Source organism: Saccopteryx bilineata, chromosome 3 (assembly GCF_036850765.1).
Source record: "Saccopteryx bilineata isolate mSacBil1 chromosome 3, mSacBil1_pri_phased_curated, whole genome shotgun sequence".
NCBI classification, from domain to species: Eukaryota; Metazoa; Chordata; class Mammalia; order Chiroptera; family Emballonuridae; genus Saccopteryx; species Saccopteryx bilineata.
In genome coordinates this window covers 289,825,812-289,844,374 of record NC_089492.1, presented here as the reverse complement: position 1 = coordinate 289,844,374, position 18,563 = coordinate 289,825,812, and the positions used below count along the sequence as shown (strand labels likewise).

General features: G+C 61.0%; 1 protein-coding gene across 5 annotated transcripts in view; it reads left to right on the top strand.

Annotated features, from left to right (window-relative positions):
• Positions 1 to 16,949, top strand: part of KCNAB2 (potassium voltage-gated channel subfamily A regulatory beta subunit 2) — a 74,207-nt gene extending 57,258 nt beyond the window's left edge. For 3 of the 5 annotated variants that reach the window (XM_066270620.1, XM_066270619.1, XM_066270616.1), the window contains 10 exons: positions 1,652 to 1,696; positions 3,449 to 3,493; positions 4,337 to 4,380; positions 5,189 to 5,275; positions 8,915 to 9,000; positions 10,638 to 10,758; positions 10,831 to 10,925; positions 11,886 to 12,006; positions 13,251 to 13,339; positions 14,288 to 16,949. In XM_066270620.1, the coding sequence (XP_066126717.1) occupies positions 1,652 to 1,696; positions 3,449 to 3,493; positions 4,337 to 4,380; positions 5,189 to 5,275; positions 8,915 to 9,000; positions 10,638 to 10,758; positions 10,831 to 10,925; positions 11,886 to 12,006; positions 13,251 to 13,339; positions 14,288 to 14,377 (823 nt within the window). In that variant the 3' untranslated portion in view covers positions 14,378 to 16,949. Of the gene's footprint in view, positions 1 to 1,651; positions 1,697 to 3,448; positions 3,494 to 4,336; positions 4,381 to 5,188; positions 5,276 to 6,095; positions 6,141 to 8,914; positions 9,001 to 10,637; positions 10,759 to 10,830; positions 10,926 to 11,885; positions 12,007 to 13,250; positions 13,340 to 14,287 lie in introns of all 5 variants that reach the window. The other 2 variants (XM_066270618.1, XM_066270615.1) reach the window with 1 other exon arrangement.
• The last annotated feature ends 1,614 nt before the right edge of the window (positions 16,950 to 18,563 follow it).

The following is an 18,563-nucleotide window of genomic DNA, read 5'->3' as shown; positions in this document are numbered from 1 at the left end:
AAATAGCTTTTCAGACAGGTGAGCTGTGCTGAAGGGTCAGAGGCGGGGAAGCCCCACACGGGAGCCGTGCCTGCAGTCCCCACCCCATCCTGAGCGCCCTAGCCTGTTCTCTGTCCCGCACCTGTGGCGTGCTGCCCGAGGGGGCACGTGGGAGGCAGCCAGCCCTGTGCAGCCCCTATGCACGGGCCAGCGCACTGTGTGTCACTATCTTCACTCCCCTGGTGAGGGACACCCAGGGAGAGCATGCTGGGGACAGGCACCCTGGGTCCTGGGCTGCCGCTGGGCCTCTCGGAAGCCCCTTGGCAAAAGCCGAGGACCCGGGAACAGCTCCCCCTGGATCCCACTGCCCTCACTCTGCCCTCTACTCCGTGGCCTCGGAACCTGCCTGCTCACCCCCATCAATGCCTCAGCGCCAGTGGCCACCCACATGGGGAAGCCGGGCACTGTGCCCAGGGCCAGGCAGGGAGAAGCTGCTCGGGGCCCCAGGCTGCCAGGCAGCTCCGGTGGGTGCAGGGCCAGGCACTGTCCTTCTCGCCAACCAGAGTGCCGGTCTCATCACCTGCCGAGTCCCCCTGCTGCTCCTGCTGACACTAACGTGGGCACTTCCCAAAGAGCTGCAGGAGTTCTGTGCCCTGCTGGGCAGTGCCAACCTTTCCAAATCCACGGGCATGCGCCACGGGCTTTGGTTAACTCTGTTGACAGCTCCTGTAGCCCCATGACCATGGCTGTCCGTTCTCTCTCCCTCCTTTCCTGAGCCTTTGTCTCACAAACAAGGGACAAGGGAATAAAGAAAGGGGCCCAGAGTGGAGTGGACTCCCGTGCATCTCGGCCGCAGGCGAAGAGCTGTCTGGACCTATGCCAAACAGCTTGCAAGTTAGAGCCCATTATTCCTGAGTGGATGACTCAGGTGCTTTCAGAGTTGGAAGTTAGCACTGGGTATGGATGTTCTCTCTGGGTGGATTTTGCTTGGAAACATTTTGCTACAAGCTAAACATTCTTAGAAGTTACAAATTAAAAAGCTACAAACCCATTGCTGCAGCGCCAAGCTGGACTGGAACAGCGCCCATGAGGCCAGCAGCCCCGAGCTTGGTGCAGGGCCCCGAGTGATGCCAAACAGAACAGACAGTGGTCAGCAGGGCAAGTGTCTCCCTCCTGCTCAAAAGCAAAAAGCAAGAGGGACGCACACCCACACCCACATGCCCGCGGGCACTCTGCTGGAAACCCGGCCCCTGGCCCTGGTTGTCTCTGAAAACAGATGAATAATTTACCTTTTAGAAAACATACTTGTCTGGAAACTTGGCCCATGTAATGTTGCCAAGCATTTTCCTGGGCGAACGTCCAGTGGACCAGGGAACGGCGTGCGGCTGGCCTTGCCTAGCAGGACTTTGGCTCCTCCTGGCCCTGCGAGAGCCAGAGCCCCTGCTGCTCAGACGAGACTTGCAGGGACACGGGCCACAGCCACCCTCGTGGCTCCCAGGCTCTCTCCTCTCTCTGGACGAGCTGCCAGGCCAAGGCAGGCGTTCACAGCCTGGTTCTCTGGCCCCAGTGGCATTTGCCCAGAGGGGACCAAGCGGCCGATTGGCACAGTGGGGCAGGGTGTGTCACTTCTGCTGAGCAGTGATGGCATCTCCATGTCTGGTCTTTTTTGCAGGGCTGAAGTGGTTTTAGGGAACATCATTAAGAAGAAAGGATGGAGGTAATACCCACTGTCTCTGTGGTGGGTGTCCAGGGCGCACACACAAGGCAGAGCCCGGAGGAGCTGCTGGGACGCAAGGGGGCTCTGTGAGAGGCAGACGCGCTCCGGGGTCTGGGTTGGGCGGTCGGGCTGCCCGGGGAGAGCCTTGGCTTGGGTCTCCTTGCTCTCCCGTCCTGTTTACTAAGGAGCCCCCAGGGGTGGGGCCGTCATTGGCCTTTGTGCAGCCAGACAATCTCTAAGACCTGGAAGTCCCAGAATTTTCCTCCCTGGAAAGGGAAGGCTGTCCCAGGATATCCCAGAACAGAAGCAGCCCCAAGCTTCCTCCAGAGAGAGCGAGGGCCACACTGGGTGTCCGCCCTCAAGGAGCCAGGGGCTGTGGTGAGGTGGGGGTCTCCACTGAGTCATCAGATGAGGTGCCCGATTCAGTCTTCCAAGACCGAAAGAGTCTCTGCTTGAGTGGGCAGTTGGATGGAGGTCCTCGCCCCCCAACTCTGTCCCCGCCTCTCCCCTGGGAAACAGCCTGTCCACAGGGATTCAGAGGGCCAGGGTCCTGGGTTGCAAAGTTGGGTTAGGCCAAGGAGAGTTGGCCATGAGAACTCTGGAGGGCCCCAGGTATGGCAGGGCTGTTCCCAAGAGGATAGGGGTGTGGGGTCCCCACCTGTAAAGGGACCACTGTCCCGTCTCCCTGGGAGAGCTGTCCAGAGGCTCAGACAGCCCCAGCCCAGGGCTGGACGCATCACACTTGTCTGTGCCTGGGAAGTGGCAGCCCTGAAGACTGACCTCCACCTCAGGACCCACCGCGTCCCTCCCAGCTGGCCCCTGGGAAGCAGGCCAGGAGCCTAGCGCCCCTTGGCAGGCAGAGTCCCACCCTCCCAGGATAGGACAGGCTGATACCAGCACTTCGGGCCCCCACCCCGAGCCCAGTTCCCTCTGAGTGGCAGGTGCACCCTGTGGCCTCAGTGTCTTTACTTCAGGAATGTCAGAAGCAGTTACGAGGCTGGGCCTCCCCCTCCCAGCCCGGAGCCTCCCACGGGGCTTTGAGAAGCTGTTTCCTGAGCCGCCCTTGGGCGAGGCCACAGCCCCAGAGGTCACTCTAACCACTCCACTGGGAAGACCCATCACTGTCTCCCAGCGGTCCCTGCAGGACAGAGTTACGGGGTCCACCTTTGGCTCGTGGGGATTTAATGCAGGAGAACAATCCCTTTGTCCACCTGCCCCCCCACCCCCCCCACTCCCCCCCCCCACCCCCCCAGGCTCCCAGCCATCCCAGCTCAGCCTCCCCTCACCCCCCCCCCAGGCTCTGCCCTTGCCCCTGCCTCTCCCTCTCTCCATGGGCCCCTTTCCCTCCCTCCACCCTTGGCTCCTACCACCCACCCGAGCCCCTCCTCCATGGCCTGCAGCCCTTCACTTGACCTCTCTGACTCTCTGCTCCTTCCCCTCCCCCAACCTGCCCCCTGCTCCCTGGGCTGTGTCCCCCACCCTCATTCTCCCTCTGCCAATTATGCCCCCTCTTTTGGGCCATCCCCCTCGGACCCCACACCCAACTTACGGTTATGTGCTCAGTGAGTCGCATTCGTGGGTTGTCCCCTGGCACCGTGGGGAGCCCCAGGATCCAGACTCCACATACTGGGGACATTGAATGACAGGGAGGTACCCCCTGTCACCACCAGCGCTCCCGGATGAGAAGGGTGTTAGGACCCCCACCCACCCAAGGGATCCCGTCCAGTAACGCCCCTCCTCCTCTGTCCACAGACGGTCCAGCCTGGTCATCACCACCAAGATCTTCTGGGGAGGAAAGTAGGTGCCGCCCCAGGCGATGCCCCACGGGGCCTGGTCCCGTGGCCGAAGCCCCGAGACCTGCCCACACCATGAATTGGGGCTCCTGGGTGGGGGGAGGGCAGTGATCATCCTGGACAGACCAGCCGGGGCCAGGAAGCCCCTCGAGGGCAGGAGCCAGCCCCTCGCAGTGCCCTGTGCCCTGGTGCCCGAGCGGTAGGCGGGCCTTTGTGCAGCCCTCGGCCCCAGCCAGCACCTGTCCCTACCCAGGGACATCGGGTTCCAGACAAGCAGCTGTGGCTGAGTTTGTCTTCTATTCGAACCTTGCTTATTTTTTATTTTTTCTTTCATGGACTTTTTTTTTTTCTGATTACAAAGGTAACAGTCTAAAAATTCTGGAAAACACAGAAAATGTGTGGACTATCCATACCACAACATCATCCCTAGGGCCACGGAGCACCCCTCTCAGGCGCCTGGCCCCATGTCCTCTGTGGGGCTGGACAGAATTGGTGTCATGGGAATTATAAATAGGATTCATTCTTCATCTTTAAAAAAAAAAAAAAAGCCAAGCAGAAGAGTACATTGAAAAACACAAGCCCCTCCATCCCCACTGCCACCCTGCCCTCCCAGACCTCCCCACCCCGCCCCCGGCCAGCTGGGGCTCAGCCGGGCCCCTCCCCCACCCCTGGCCTGCAAGAGAGTGCCCCTGTAGCCTTGCAGTGTCACCCCAAAGCGGAATCAGCCCGCACGCACGTGGCATGAGCTGACCTAGTTTTTTGGCCTAACATTTGCATCATAAACATTTTTCCCAAAAAATGCAAAAAAACAGCTCACAGACATGCGCACTGTTGGCCTGTTTTTCAGAGCGGAGACGGAGAGGGGCCTGTCCAGGAAGCACATAATAGAAGGTGAGGGGCTCTGGCTCTACAGGTGCTACCTCCTGGGATGGGGACACGAAATGAGGGCGCACACCCCACCCCTCCCAGTGACGCGGCACAGGGCTCTGGTCCTACTCTCTCCTCCGTGTGGTGAGGGAGGGGACAGTGCTGCCTCCCGGGAAGACACAGATAGGCCTGGATTCCCCTCCATTGCTGACCACGAGCGAGGGACGTCACCTCCCCAGGCCTCCGACGCAGCCTCGGTCACATGGGCACGGAGAGCACACCCCGCCGTGGGGTCACTGGGAATGGGCAGCACCCCAGGTGAGGGTGGGTGTCGGACACACAGCCCCGAGGGTCTCAGCACAGGGAGCCCGTAGAGGGCTCAGCAAGCACGCCTTGCTCTTGCTGGTTCTCCTATCTTCCTGCCTTCCCGACCCACGTCCACTTTGGTCCACCAACAGTCACAGGAGGGAGGACCTTGCCCCTGCCCCGCCCGTCCCCCAGCCAGCACCCCTCTCCGTGGCTCTGTCCTAAACCATTCGTTGCCGCTGTGTAACCTAGCTCTCCCAGTTACCCCGCGGGTCACCGGAAGGCCGAGGAGGGTCCCCCTTGATTCAGTCACAGGACATTTGGCCTGTGGACCTCCCATGTCCTTGCACCGGATGGAACCCTCTTTGGTGGGATGCCTCCACTTCTACCCTGGCTTTCCACAACCCCGGCTGGCAATTGCCAGCGCATAGCCCCATACCGACCGCCTCGTCCCGTCTGTCTCTGGCTCGGGTGCGGGCCCAGAAAAGTTGGTGACCGTGACCATCCCTCCCAACTCCACCCCTAGGTCTGAAGGCCTCGCTGGAGCGGCTGCAGCTTGAGTATGTGGACGTGGTGTTTGCCAACCGCCCAGACCCCAACACGCCCATGGAAGGTAGGCTCTCCACCAGCTGGCCAGGAAGCTCTGAACCTGAGGCCATGAGGGCTGCAGACACGGGCCCTGATGGGCATCCAGGCCTGCGGTCAGGAGGCCAGGCCGGGCGGGTGGGGAGCGCCAGGCCTTCTGGGGGTGGGGGGTGAGCGGGCAGGCTGGGGAGCAGGCTGAGCTCAGCCTCTGACACTTCCCAGGTGTGCCCCAGCCCATCTGGGTCCACGCCTGACCCACACCCGGCTCCCCACCCCTCCTGGGTTTAGAATCATGTGGAATGTTCTCTGCTCCTAGCTGTTCCCGTTTTATAACCACATGAAGTCACAACGTGATGACTGGTTGCAACTGTTTCCTTCTTTTCAGCCACCTTCTCCTGGGAGGCTCGGCGGGAGGTCTCTGCTCTGTTACTTAGAGGGGGAAACCCTGGCAGGGCAGCAGGGCATTTGCAAGAGCACTTTGGGTTTCTCAGGCGTTTATTTATTCTCTCTCGACTCCCAGGGTATCGGGGTCTCCACCCCCTCCCGGCTCCCCCCACATCCTGCTTCGGGTATCTTCTCATCTGTGCTTTCCTGCTTCAGGGACTCGGGGAATTAAGTCGTGTGCAGTCACTCTTTCCTTCGTTTGTTGATGTATATATATACTGTGCATGCACGCGTGGATATATATACGTGCACAGGTTGTTTTGATGGTTTGTTTCTTTTTAAACAAACGAGTCTTCCGCGAGAGTGATTTGTGCCTCCCTCCTGGGCCCTTTGTCATACCGCACCTGTCCGTGTTCCCCACAGCTATAAACTCTGGTCTCTTTAAATCTTTCTTTTATCACCAGGGGACCCATTTAGTTCCTCCAAGTCCAGGACATTCATCATAGAAGGTACACAGTACCCTCGGCCCGACTATTGACTTCTGTGTCCAAGCTGCATTTTATGAGACAGTGATTTTATTTACACAACTCCTTCCCCACCCCCTACCCCCCAACCCATGACAGACTTCTCCATAAAATGCACAAGGGAAAGATAAGAACCCTCCAAGAACCTTTGGCGAGTGAAGGAGGAGCCCCGCCCAGGCCACGCTGACCTTCCATCCCCCCTCCCCGGCCTCCTGCGCATGCCCCCACCCTGCCTGGCATCGCTGCGACCCCTGGGGGCCGGCCGGGGCCTCCTCGTGACTTGGGGATGCTCTGATCAGTGCCTGAAACCTTGACCCCTGGGTGGGCTACGGGAAAGCTAGGAAGGGAAGCCAGGTCCCCACCGGAGCAAGCCCATCAGGGACCCCACAAAAAGACGTCTTGTCTTCCGAGCTCCTGCCTCAAACCGAAGCAACACACCCCAGCACGAGCCACTCTGCACACAGTGCACGGGCCCTTCTGTGAGCGCCTGGCTGGTGTGGCACTCATGTTCCAGGGCGGGCTCGGCCACCTGCCACCCGCAGCCCTTGCTGTGTGGCCCGACCTCCCCCCTGGAATGAACCATGGTCCCCCTCGAATATCACCTACATGAGCCAGGAAACTCGAGACCCGAGGCAGCCTCTGGCCCTGTGTGGTCTCTGCCCGCCCCTGAGCTAAGGACCCCCAGGACCCCACACCACGGGGACTTGGTCTCCCTGGGGACAAGGCTGTGTTCCATGATGGCAGGGCTCCTGCCTGCCAGCTGGCACTGCCACCTGACCCCTCCCATGTATTATTTGTAACACGGCAGGAGATGCCAGGGGTTTTGGCAGCAGCGGCACGGTTTGGGTCCTGCTGCTTCTGTTCAGCGACATTAAATATTGAGGTTGAAGGACAGTTGTCCCTAACTGTCCCTGTTTCTGAGGTCACTGACATCACGCTTGGGCAGAAGTGCCGAGTGCCATGCTCTTGTGTGGGGGCTCCACAGCCAGCCTGCCACTGCCTGGGACCCGCAGGGGACCCAGGACCCCCACCCTCAGGGGCCAGCCGCAGGCTCCTGCCGGCTGCTGCCGTGGCCGGCCTAGTCCCCCCAGGCACCGGTGGACTCCCCTCTGCATGGAAGGGCATTGCATTGTGCGCCCCCCCATTAGGAAGGAGCTGTTCAGGGAGACAGGCTGGGGGACAGGGGTGTCCTTGGCTTCCCTCTCTCAGCATGTGGACCGAAGCCTTGGCTGGAAAGATTCAGGCACTTACGCTGCATGGTCACAGGTGCGCCCCCCCCCCCAAGAGTGTTTCTAAAGAACCCGACAAGGGGAGCCAGGCCGGGTGCCTGGGCTCGGGGTTTGGATGTGGCCAGATATCTTCCTGGGATCCACAAGCCTCTCCAACCAGACACTTTTGTCCTTCACATCGGCCAGTGTCGGCAGTTCAAGTGGTGGCCCAGTGGTGGCCCGGGGGTTCCGGGCTCCCCTGCCAGCCAGCCCTCCTCCCTGGACGGGCGAAGAAGCCCATTCCCTGCCCTTGAGGGCTTGGCCTGCAGGTATAGAAGTCCAGGTGTCATTTTTAGGGGATCTGGGGGAGCCCACAGAGACCACCACCCCAGAAGCCTCAGCTACCTTAGCCTTGCCCTGAAAGAGGGGACCTCAGCCAAGGGTCAGTGTCGTGCTTGGTTTTAGAAACACTTGTTTGTCAGCTCTACTTCCCACACGGCCTCGGGCAGTCGGACTTGCAAGCACTGTACGGGCGCCGAGGAGAGGTCCGGGCACACCCCCACCCTGTAACACTGAGACATTGGACACCTACAAATTTGAGGCCAAGTTCTGTTTTAAAAACTATCACATCTCCCCAGAGCTGAAACAGCCCAGGAAGGAACAAAACTCGTCAGAGGTTTATTCCTCGGACCCTTTCTTGTGTCTTAGGAAGCGTCCCCCTGTCCGGGTGGAGGGGGGTCCGGTTCTCAGCTGTCCTGTATATTCAGCTTGTTTCCAGAGCATGTGGAGACTGACCGTCCTGCTGCAGGACCTGGGCCTCCACAGGAGGGGCACCCAGACCCCCCCCCATTGTCCTAGGAGCAGAAGCTACCACTGCCCCGTGCTGGGGGACACTCTCCAGCCTAGACATGGCTGACCTACGGTGCTGCCCGTGTCTCCTCTGGCTTTTCCACGTGGGAGGGGGGGGGCTCCAGCCTGCGGCCCCACCTCGGGGATCACCCAGGGCCCCACGCCACATCCTCTGTCCCTACAGGTGCCCTCGTCACCGAGATCGCAGACCAGAAACAGGCAGATGTTTCTTCCTGTGGCCTCCCACCAATCCAGCTGTCATTTTAACCCGCTGCCTGGCTCTGCCTGAGGAGTGGGGTCCCTGACCCCTCCCCGGACTAGAGCACTGCCCCTGCTAGACTCTGGAATCCCATCTCTTGGTCTCAGCTCCCTTCACCCCTCGAGTCGTCACAGAAACATCCCACTCCATCCAGAACCCATTTTTCAAAAGATTCCACAAGGCCTGTAACTAGGAGGGGAAGTCGTTTCCAAGACCGACTTCTTGGACTGAGGTTCACTTTCCTCTGTTGCCCCAGAGAACTCCCGCCCCCCGCCACACCCGACTTCAGAGCCAGGAAGTACACTGCTTGCAAGACGTCTTTGCAGCACCCTGTCCCTGCTCCCGGTGCCGCGCCTATCTTTGCAGAAAGTCCCCCGGCCGGGCCCTGTGCCTCTGGCCGCCCCACACACACACATCTGTGGTTTCCCCTTCTCTCCCGACAGAGACTGTGCGCGCCATGACCCACGTCATCAACCAGGGGATGGCCATGTACTGGGGCACATCGCGCTGGAGCTCCATGGAGATCATGGTATAGCGACCGCTGGCATGGGGGCGGCCACGGGCGTGGGCACCTGCCCCGCTCTGGGGTGGAGATCTGGGGCTCTGGCAGATTCAGGGCTGGTGGTCCCCGTGGCTCAGATAACAGTGACATGGGGCGATCACAAGCGCAGGCCCCACGGGCAGGGGTCTTGGCCTGAGCCCTGGGGTGGGGTTGCTCTGTGTTAAAGATGGCGGTGCACCTCTCTGGGCCTCACTTTCCCCACTAGTGGAACAGGACCGCTAGGGCGACCTCCTCCTCATGACACTGTTCTGAGAGTTAGCTGATAGAGCAGGGGTGAAGCTCTCTCAGCAGACCCCGGAGCTCAGGTGACAACAGTCTCAGGCACTGGCACTGAGCCGTTCTGGCCTTCCAAGTACCGTTAGATTGAAGGGCTTCGTGTGGACTAACTCACATTTAATCCTCACAGCACCCTGTGAGGTGAGTGCTGCTGTCACCCTGTGTTTCAGTTGTGCCCATTGAGGCACAGAGAGGTTAAGTAACATGCCCGTAGTCACACAGCTCATGCAGAGAAGAATGCCTAGGCTGCACCATTCAGAGTCTTGGCTGCCTCAGAATGTGGGCTGCTTTGGGACCCCGGGCATCTGTCTCATAATCCATAATGTCCCCCACCCCACCTGCACTTCAGGAGAGTGTCCCCTTTTTTGTCATTTCTCTCCACGGGAGCCTCCGGAGGCCGAGGACAGCAGATGCTTCTTGCTATTTCTGGAATATCCCAGAAGGGTCAGCCAGGGGGCCCTGTGCTCTTCAGAGGGAGGGGGGACTGGAGTGGGGGATGGGCAGAGTCTCTGCCGGCTTCTCTCACACTGATCCACCTCGCTCGCCTCTAGGCCCCTCCCAGCCTTCATCCTTACCTCCCTGCCCACAGCTCCCGCATTCCGATGTCCCTGAGTTGGGTCTCTCCTCTAATGACTCCCAGCTTTCCACTTCAGCAGAGAAATTAAGCAGGATTTCCCTTTCTAGTTCGAGGCAACCTCCGCAGCCCCTGGCCTTGTCGGCTTTCAGTGAGCATTTGGCATCCTGGAGGCGGCGGTGGCTTCTCCCCATCTCACAGATGGGAAAGCTGAGCGTCCAGCCGCAGGGGAAACGGCCTCCCAGGCAGGCAGGCAGGGCATCCCCGAGGGCCAGTCTGCAAACCTAGCATTTTCTGCCAGTGTGATCCTCCTGGGTCCAGGGCCCTGGAGTGACAATCATGACAAAAATGGTAACCATGCAGCCGGCACGCACTGGGCGCCTGCCCGCCCATGCCAGGCACCGTTGTCAGGGCCATGAACAACACGGGCTCATCTGACCCTCGCGACAGATGGGGAAACTGAGGCCCAGAGGGGTGAGCCCCTTGCCTAAGGCTCCCTGGCCAGTAATGCCAGAACCCAAGTCTCACTACCAGGTTGCACTTCCGCTCAGTCTCCTCAGCCGTGGGATCCAGCGGCCCAGCCCCTTCCCCACCTCATGGTGGGGACCCAGCGGACTCCCAGGAGAGCCAAGAAGGGCGGATGGGCAGGCAGGCCAGCCCTTCCCCGGGATGCCATTGTGTCTCCTCCCTGCTGCCCGGCCAGCCCCATCCCCGCTGCTGGGCAGGGACCACCGCTCCCTCTTTGCATCCTCAGGAGGCCTACTCGGTGGCCCGGCAGTTCAACCTGATCCCGCCCATCTGCGAGCAGGCTGAGTACCACATGTTTCAGCGGGAGAAGGTGGAGGTGCAGCTGCCTGAGCTCTTCCACAAGATCGGTGGGTGCCCGCCCCGCCCGGCCCCCACCCCAGGGGCTCAGGGCTAGGCCTCACCTGGCTTCTCTTCCCCAGGGGTGGGCGCCATGACCTGGTCCCCTCTGGCCTGTGGCATCGTTTCTGGAAAGTATGACAGCGGCATCCCTCCCTATTCCAGAGCCTCCTTAAAGGTCAGGAGGGGCTGGGCTAGGGAGGTGGGGGGACAGGCAGGGGCGGGCATTGTGTAGAGGGGGCGGCCTCTGGGCAGACAGCCCTGGTGCCACACCACTCCCTGGGCCCCTGCCCGCAGGGTGGTTCAGGCTGTGGGCACTTGGAGCCCTGGCTGGCCTGAGCCCATGGCTGGAAGAGCTGCCCCCTCATGGGACATGTCCAGGGGAAGAGGTCTCTTCACTCCCCTGCACCCCCTTAACATCCTCCTCTGTTCAACATTCACACCCTCCACTGGGTCTACCTGTGCCTTTGGTATGCTCCTCCCCCCTTACACACGCACGCACATGCGTGCACGCACGCTGGGCTGAGCTCAGCACCTGGGGCCGCAGGGCTTCTTCAGTTGTCACTCAGAGGCAACTCCCCACTACAAGCACCCCACACACATCCCTCTAGAGAGGGGACTTGAGGAGAGCCTCCAGAACGCAGGGTCTGAGGGACAAGGAGCCGGCAGAGAAAGGCCTGCCCAGGCCAGGGCAGGTCCGGTGCCTAAGTCCCTGGCCCTGGTTCAGGGGCAGATGGCCTGCCCCCCTTATCCCTCCCCACCCCACTGCAAAGTCAGGGGGCCCCTGGGAGGCACTGCAGCCCGGGAGTGGGGGCAGAGAGACCGCAACCCTGGCATGGGGTCAGAGAGACTGCACCCCCTTAGTGCTAGACCAAAGGCAGCAGCACATCTCCCAGAGCCACCAGGTCCCCGGGGGGGAAGGAGGGGCGGTGGTCCCCCTCCCTGTCCTGGCTCAGGGGCCCGGCCTCAGCGCCCCACAGATGGCGGGCTTCCAAGTGCAGCAGGTCCCACCTTCCAGCTGTGCCCACAGAGGGACACGGCTGACGTGGTAGGGGCACTGCCCTGGCCTGTCGTCAGCTGTGTGTACACTGGTGACCCGCCCTCACCTGTGGGCTGTGTTCGCCCCTCCTCCGACCAGGGCTACCAGTGGCTGAAGGACAAGATCCTCAGCGAGGAGGGCCGGCGCCAGCAGGCCAAGCTGAAGGAGCTGCAGGCCATCGCAGAGCGCCTGGGCTGCACCCTCCCACAGCTGTCCATAGGTAATGGGGCCGGGTCGGGCCACAGGCAGCGGGGCAGAGGACATATAATGCCAGCGGCCAAGGCCAGGCACGTTCACATTGAATTTGGTCAGAGGGTAGAGAACTGCAGAGCCAGAAAGCATTGGGCCATTCCCATTGATTGGAGACTCGCAGAGACCTGTAAGTGAATAAGCAAAGAGCAAAGGAACACCCACCCCCCCCACCCCCCACCCCCCCCACCCCCCACCCCCCCCACCCCGCTTTTCACAGTGGGGGGGCCAAGGATCAGGAACGCTGCCCCTCAGGCTGAGGAAGTCAGGGAACCGCACCTCACTTTGCCTGGAGAGCGATCTGGGAGAATCACCCCCGGGGAAAGCCCCCAGAGCTTTTCATAGACACATATGTGGCTTTCTTTTTTTTTTTTAGATTTTATTGATTTCTAGAGAGAGAAAGAGGGTGAAAGAAGCAGTAAGCATCAACTCATAGTAGCTTGTCGGATGTGCCTTGACAGGGCAGACAGGGCAAGCCCAGGGTTTCCAGCCGGCAACCTCAGCGTTCCAAGTCGATGCTTTATCCACTGTGCCACTATGGGTCAGGCCATATGTGGCTCTTTGCCACATACTCACACACTAATCATGCAAAGTGTTTGCAGCCAGGAAGTCAACAAGCAAACCATAGCTGTTTTCCCCATAGTGGGGCAGGTGCAGGCCATAGGTAACGGGGCCAAGGGGAGCACTGGCCATAGGTAACGGGGCCGGAGGGGGCAGGCACTGGCTGTAGGTAACGGGGGGGGGGCACTGGCTGTAGGTAACGGGGCTGGGGGGGTGGCACTAGCCACAGGTAACGGGGCTGGGGAGGGGGCACTGGCCGTAGGTAACAGGGCTATGGGGTAGAGGCAAATTTGGGAGACATCAGGAGTCCTTGATGCCTGGTCCTGCCCTTTTACCAGCCAGCCATGGGTATGAAGGGGTCCCACATTCACGGGGAGAGCACAGGCGCCTTGAGCACGTGGACCATGTCTCCCCAGGGGCAGCCTGTGCCAAGTCTCCCCCAGACCCCCCACCCAGCACTGCTGAGCATTGGGCCTGCCAGGCCCCTCCTAAGCACCCTCCGCCCCCCAGACCCAGAGGCTGGGTGTCTCTGGCCCAGTGAGGGCAGGGCAGACCCAGAGGCTGGGTGTCTCTGGCCCAATAAAGGCAGAGCAGAACCACAGCGGACGCCTGCCATGGGTGTGTGTCCCTCACCTCTGGTCTTGCTGCCTGCAGCCTGGTGCCTCAGGAATGAGGGGGTCAGCTCCGTGCTGCTGGGGGCCTCCAGTGCAGACCAGCTAATGGAGAACATCGGAGCAATACAGGTGAGCAGGGGTCCTGCTGGGCACTGGCCCCCTGGGCCTCGGGCAGAGCTCAGGATCCCATCAGTCATCTGTCCAGCAGGTGTTTGTTGAGCACCTACTATGTGCCTGGCACTATGCTAGGCACGTAGGCTCCCTCAGCAAGCCACCAGAGAGCCCTGCTCTGGAAGAGCTGCCGTTCCAGCCAGAACAGACACTGCACAATGAAATCAACAATTAGGGAAATTAGAGTAGGTGTCAGATAAGCACTATGGACGGGGGGCTCGAGTAAGGGCAGGGTGTCCGGTGAGGCAGAGGGGGAGGTAGTGCCATAGGCCCAGGGTGAAGGAGCTGTCAGGTGGGCTTGGGGAGAAAGTGATATGTGAGCAAAGGCTTGGAGGCCACGCACATACTTGGGGTCCAGGCAGCAGGGACCCAGATGGAAGGCCCAAGGTGGGCAGGAGCCCAGCGTATTGGGGCGGGCGCCAGTGAGCGGACCCATGAGACACAGCACCGTCTGAGGACTCTGGTGACGACTGTGCCTGCGCTGGGAGCCCTGCGATCCCGAGCAGAGTAGGGGCGCGGTCTGGTGTGGGTTTTAGAAGTGTACCCCCACCCCCTCTGGCTGCTGAGTGCAGACTTGGGAGCAGGGAGATGTGCTGGGAGGGGTGGGTGCACCCGGGACGTTTGGGAGGTGGGCCGGCAGACATGGCCAACAGACTGGATATGGGGGGACTGAGTCAGAATGGGGAAAGCAGTTTGGAACGTGGAAATCGGGGGTCTTGCCCCGGGCGGGTCTGCATTTTGTGCCTTCCAGAAGGTTCTAAAGCATTCTGGAGTTTGAGGGGCAAAGCACAAAGCGGACAGACTTCCTCTCTGGAGCTCAGAGCCAGGAGGGCAGGACGGGCCTGGGCCGCTGCCCCTGCGGCCGGCCTCGGTGGAGTTCTGATTGGCTCTTGTCTTGATGCACAGATCCTTCCCAAGCTGTCGTCTTCCATCATCCACGAGATTGACAGTATTTTGGGCAATAAACCCTACAGCAAAAAGGACTACAGGTCCTAAGAAGCCCCGCCGCCGGCCCGGACACTTTCCGTTCCCCTCCTAGTCTCTGTCCGCTGCTTGCTTAAGCTGTTTCGAAGCCAAGTCAAGAATACAGTTGGTGTCGAGAAGAAAACACACGCCAAGATGTCATCGGGAAAACATCTCAAAAGTCGCTGCAACGCACCATCTGCCGCTTTGCGGGACCCACGTCACGCCGGGGAGCCGGTGCTGACCACTAGACAGACGGTCGAGCGGGCCCGCCCGAGCCTGCAGTCTCTGCTCACCTCACCTCCAAGAAGAAACCAGCACGTGTCATCCCAGCCGTGACCCTTCTCGGAGCCGTCTCGGGCCCAGGCCGCGCTGGACCAGCTGGGGCCTCTCTGGTGTTGGGGAAGGGAAGAGGAGACCGGTCTGATCTCCCTGTGACCAAGGACTTTCCAACGGGCCTGACCTCAGATATTTCTCCCAGCCCTACTCCACCACCACCTGCTCCAGGGGCTCTTCCTACTGCTCCCTGAGCCCTGCCTCCTCCCTGGCTGGAGGGGGAGGGATCCAGGGGACCCACAGAAAGTCTGGGGGTCTCATTTCAAATTCATCACCCCCCAGTCTTGCTCCCTGCACGGTTGATGAGTCCCAGGCCAGGTTGGCTGGTGGGTTTGACAGGGTTCCTGTGGAGCCGGCTCCGGCCCAGTTCCCTCCACCCACCCCCCTGCCCGGTGCCCGGTCTGCTGCCCCTCTGTCCTTATCCTGCAAGGGCCAAGGCTGTGCATGCTTAGCTGGACTGTGGCTGCCCGCCACTCCCGAGAGAGGGCACCTCTGTTCTGCCCAAGGCGGTGGCCTTGGAGTCTGTAGAGAGACTTTGACCCTTTCAAGGGAGGGCCCCCAGGGTCTTCTGTGCTGCGTGCCTGGGGCTGGAGGCCTGTACACCCAGACGCAGCCCCCATAATGTAGGAGAAGACCCCAGAAGCCTCTCCCCGGAGAGGCACCCCTGCGAGGCCCCCACTCAGGTAGTGTTGAAGTGTTCCGTCTCGGGGTGCTAATGTCTCTGTGCTCAGAGCTGTGGGCTGGGCAGAGGGGCAGCAGTGCTACCCCTGGGACCCGCACACCCTGTGAAAAGTGAGGATCTCACTGTCACGCCATTACCCCACCCCACCCCCAGCCTGGAGCAGATCGGGGACAGGGAGGAAGGGCAGGACAGACAGACAGAGCCCCTTTGCAGCCCAAGAGGGAGGCTGGAGGGATGGGGGAGGGAGGGAGGCCTGCAGCCAGAAGCCCCAGCCCCCGTGACCCTGAGAGGTGCCCCAGCCTCTGCTGGCTATGTGGGTGGCCAGGTAGAGCTAGGCTCTACAGATGTGCCAACCCATTCTCTAGGGACCCTGTGTGCCCCCTGTCCAGGGCCGGCAGCATTGGCCAGCCCCCTGGCACCCCTATACCCTCACATGCCAGGCGGGAGCGCAGGGAGTCCTGTTTTCAGAGAAGCTGCTGTCCCCAAAGACTCCTCCTTGCTATTCTCAGAGGGCCTGCCATCTGTCCTGCCGTCAGTCCTGGCCTTGCTGTGGCTTGGGAAAGCCACAAAGGTGGGGTGGGGTGGGGACAGCACTCTCCATTCCCGCCCTTGTGTTGACCCTGGAGTCTGAAAGTTTCCCACCTCCCGGTAGACCAGGCCCTTGGGGGGTTCTTTCCCAACTAATCTCTACAAGCTCACCCTGTGGGTGTGGGGAGGGGAAAATGCCTGTCCCGGCCGAGCTGCCTGGCCTGCGGCCACTCCCCACACCCAGGTGGAGGCACCCTGCTCTAAGGACAGGGTCCTGTGGCAGGCATTTTGTCCCAGGCCCATGCAGTAAGCCAGGTTGCCCACTTCTCACAGGGCAGAGTGGCTGGTCCTCTTCCACTCTGCTGCCCCAGAGGTCACCCACAAGGACCAGGCTTCCAGTGGGCCAGAGGTGGGCACTGCTGCTGTCCCATGAGCCACACGTGAGAAGGCCAATCCCCTGTCGGCCAAACATAGGGAGACCAGGGCCCTCAAGGTTGAGCTCAGCAGAGGCCAACAGAACAGTATCCAGGCCCAGCTGGCTCAGCCCTGGGCACTGTCCTCGGCACACACAACGGGGAGGCTAGAGCCCTGCTTCCTGGGGGACAGGCCCGACTTAGCAGGGCGCTGGGGAGAGGCAGTGGGACAGATGCCTGGGTAGGGGGGCGGTCAGAGAGGGAAGAGCTGGGAGAAGCCAGCCTGGAGGAGTGGCCTGGGCCCGGGCCCACGCCCACCAGCCTTTTGCCCTCCCTGTGAAGCGGATCTGCCCCCCAGGAGTGCCTGACACGGGGGGACAGGGCCGGGATCCTGCTTAGTGACACGCAGGGCCCCGCCCTCTCCTGTCCCACGTGCTGGTCAGGCCCAAGGCCTCATCCTCTGTTCCCCATCTTGTAAATAGTGCGCTTCTCTCTTCCGTTTTTTAACGACTGTGGTTCTCGGCTCCCTGTACCCCTCCATGGGCGAGACTGCCGCCGCCCCGCGCAATCAGACGACACTCGGCCGAGGCTCCGGCGCCGTATTTATGGAATGACAAAATAAACCCAAGCCCTTCGGGCCCGTGGCTTTCTGCTCCCCTCACTTCTGGGGCTTGGGCACTCAGGTGGGGGCTGGGCAGTTGGGGGTGGGAGGCAACCACTGCTTAGGCTGAGGCGGAGGGTGGGCTGGTAGAAATATGCCCTGGGGGAGAAACAGATGAGATGGTGGCTGAGACACCCCTATCTCTCCCAAGTGACTCAGGAATGGAGGTGCCCCCAGAACACACACACTCTGGTTGCTGAGAGCCTGCTGTGGCCTCTGTGGACACAGGTCAGGGTCCGAAGGGGGGCAGTGTTTCTCTGACACAGTGGAGGGAGGTGTTTAGGGGTACAGGTAGGAGGAGCAGGCACCACCCATGCATACCTTGTCTTGGGGTGCCCTCCTCCCCGGTGAGTCCCCTAACCCCACTGGGCCAGGTCTTCTCAGGTAGGGTATGGCTTCAGGGGACATCTCCCACCCCCACACCTGTCTCCTGCCCCCAGCCCTCACCCCCTTCCTGGATCAGTGAAAAGCTCGGGGAAACACTTGGATTCAGTCCTTTCCCAAAGGATTTATTAAAACACAGAAAACCAAGACATACACACGGAGTACAAAGCGAAGGGATCGTGTCGGCAACAGTCTCTGTCGAGAGCCGCATGTCCTCCCAAGGGTGGGACAGGTCACCACTTACAGGGGCTCGGCTTCCAAAGCTCCAGCCCCCACACCCCAGATGGGACCCTCCAACTGCCCCGAAGCATCTCCAGCTATTGGGCCTGTCCCAGGGCAAGGGGCCCGGCCCCTCAGCTGGACCGGGTACCGCCTGGGTGGGGGGTCCCTTCCCTCATCTCCACTTGGGGGGGCTCAGGCTCCCGTGTCCACGTCAGGGGCTCAGGACGCACACACACACCCGACAGGCCCTTTCTGGGTTATCGCACCTAAAAAAATACTTTTGTTTAAAAAAAATCTGAAAACTAAGAAAAAAAAACCCAACACATAACGCCAATGACTTTGGGCTAATACGCCGCAACCTGTAAACTTCCGGAAATAGAAAACGGGGCTGGAGCCGCGTCCCTCGATGCAGACGGTGGTGGGGAGACCCCAGGCCGTGGCCAGGCCAAACCTCAGCCCCTACATCGTGCCCAGGCCCCTTCCCCCGCCCCCATGCTCCACAGGCCACCTGTTCCCAGGTTCCCAAGCCCTCCCTCTACACCAGTCACCCCCCACCAGGCCAAAAGCCCTGGTACCCAACACCTGGGAACAAGGGCACCAGATGTCACCAGCCCCCGACCTGGGCAGGGAAGCCCCCAGAGGACCCTGGCAAGGGACCCCTGGTGGCGGTGGCACCTGCACCAGCCGTGCAGGACCTTGATCACAATTTGCAGAAAAACAAAGGAGCTCCTAAAGGTGGCGTGCGGGGCAGTTCTCCCAACACGGGCAGGGGTCTCGGGATGTGCTTCCGTGGCAGGCATGTGTGAGTGGGGGCAGGGCTCTCCAGACACGGTTGGTCCAACCCAAACTCCCCTCACTGCCCAGGAGCACGGCAGGTAATGCACTCGGAGACCGCAGCCCAAAGGTAGTTCAACAGAAAGCCTGCTCGCACTGGTTTAAATAATAAGGTGGCTGGCAACAAACCCGCAGGCTGGCGCTGTGGGGTCCCGCTCA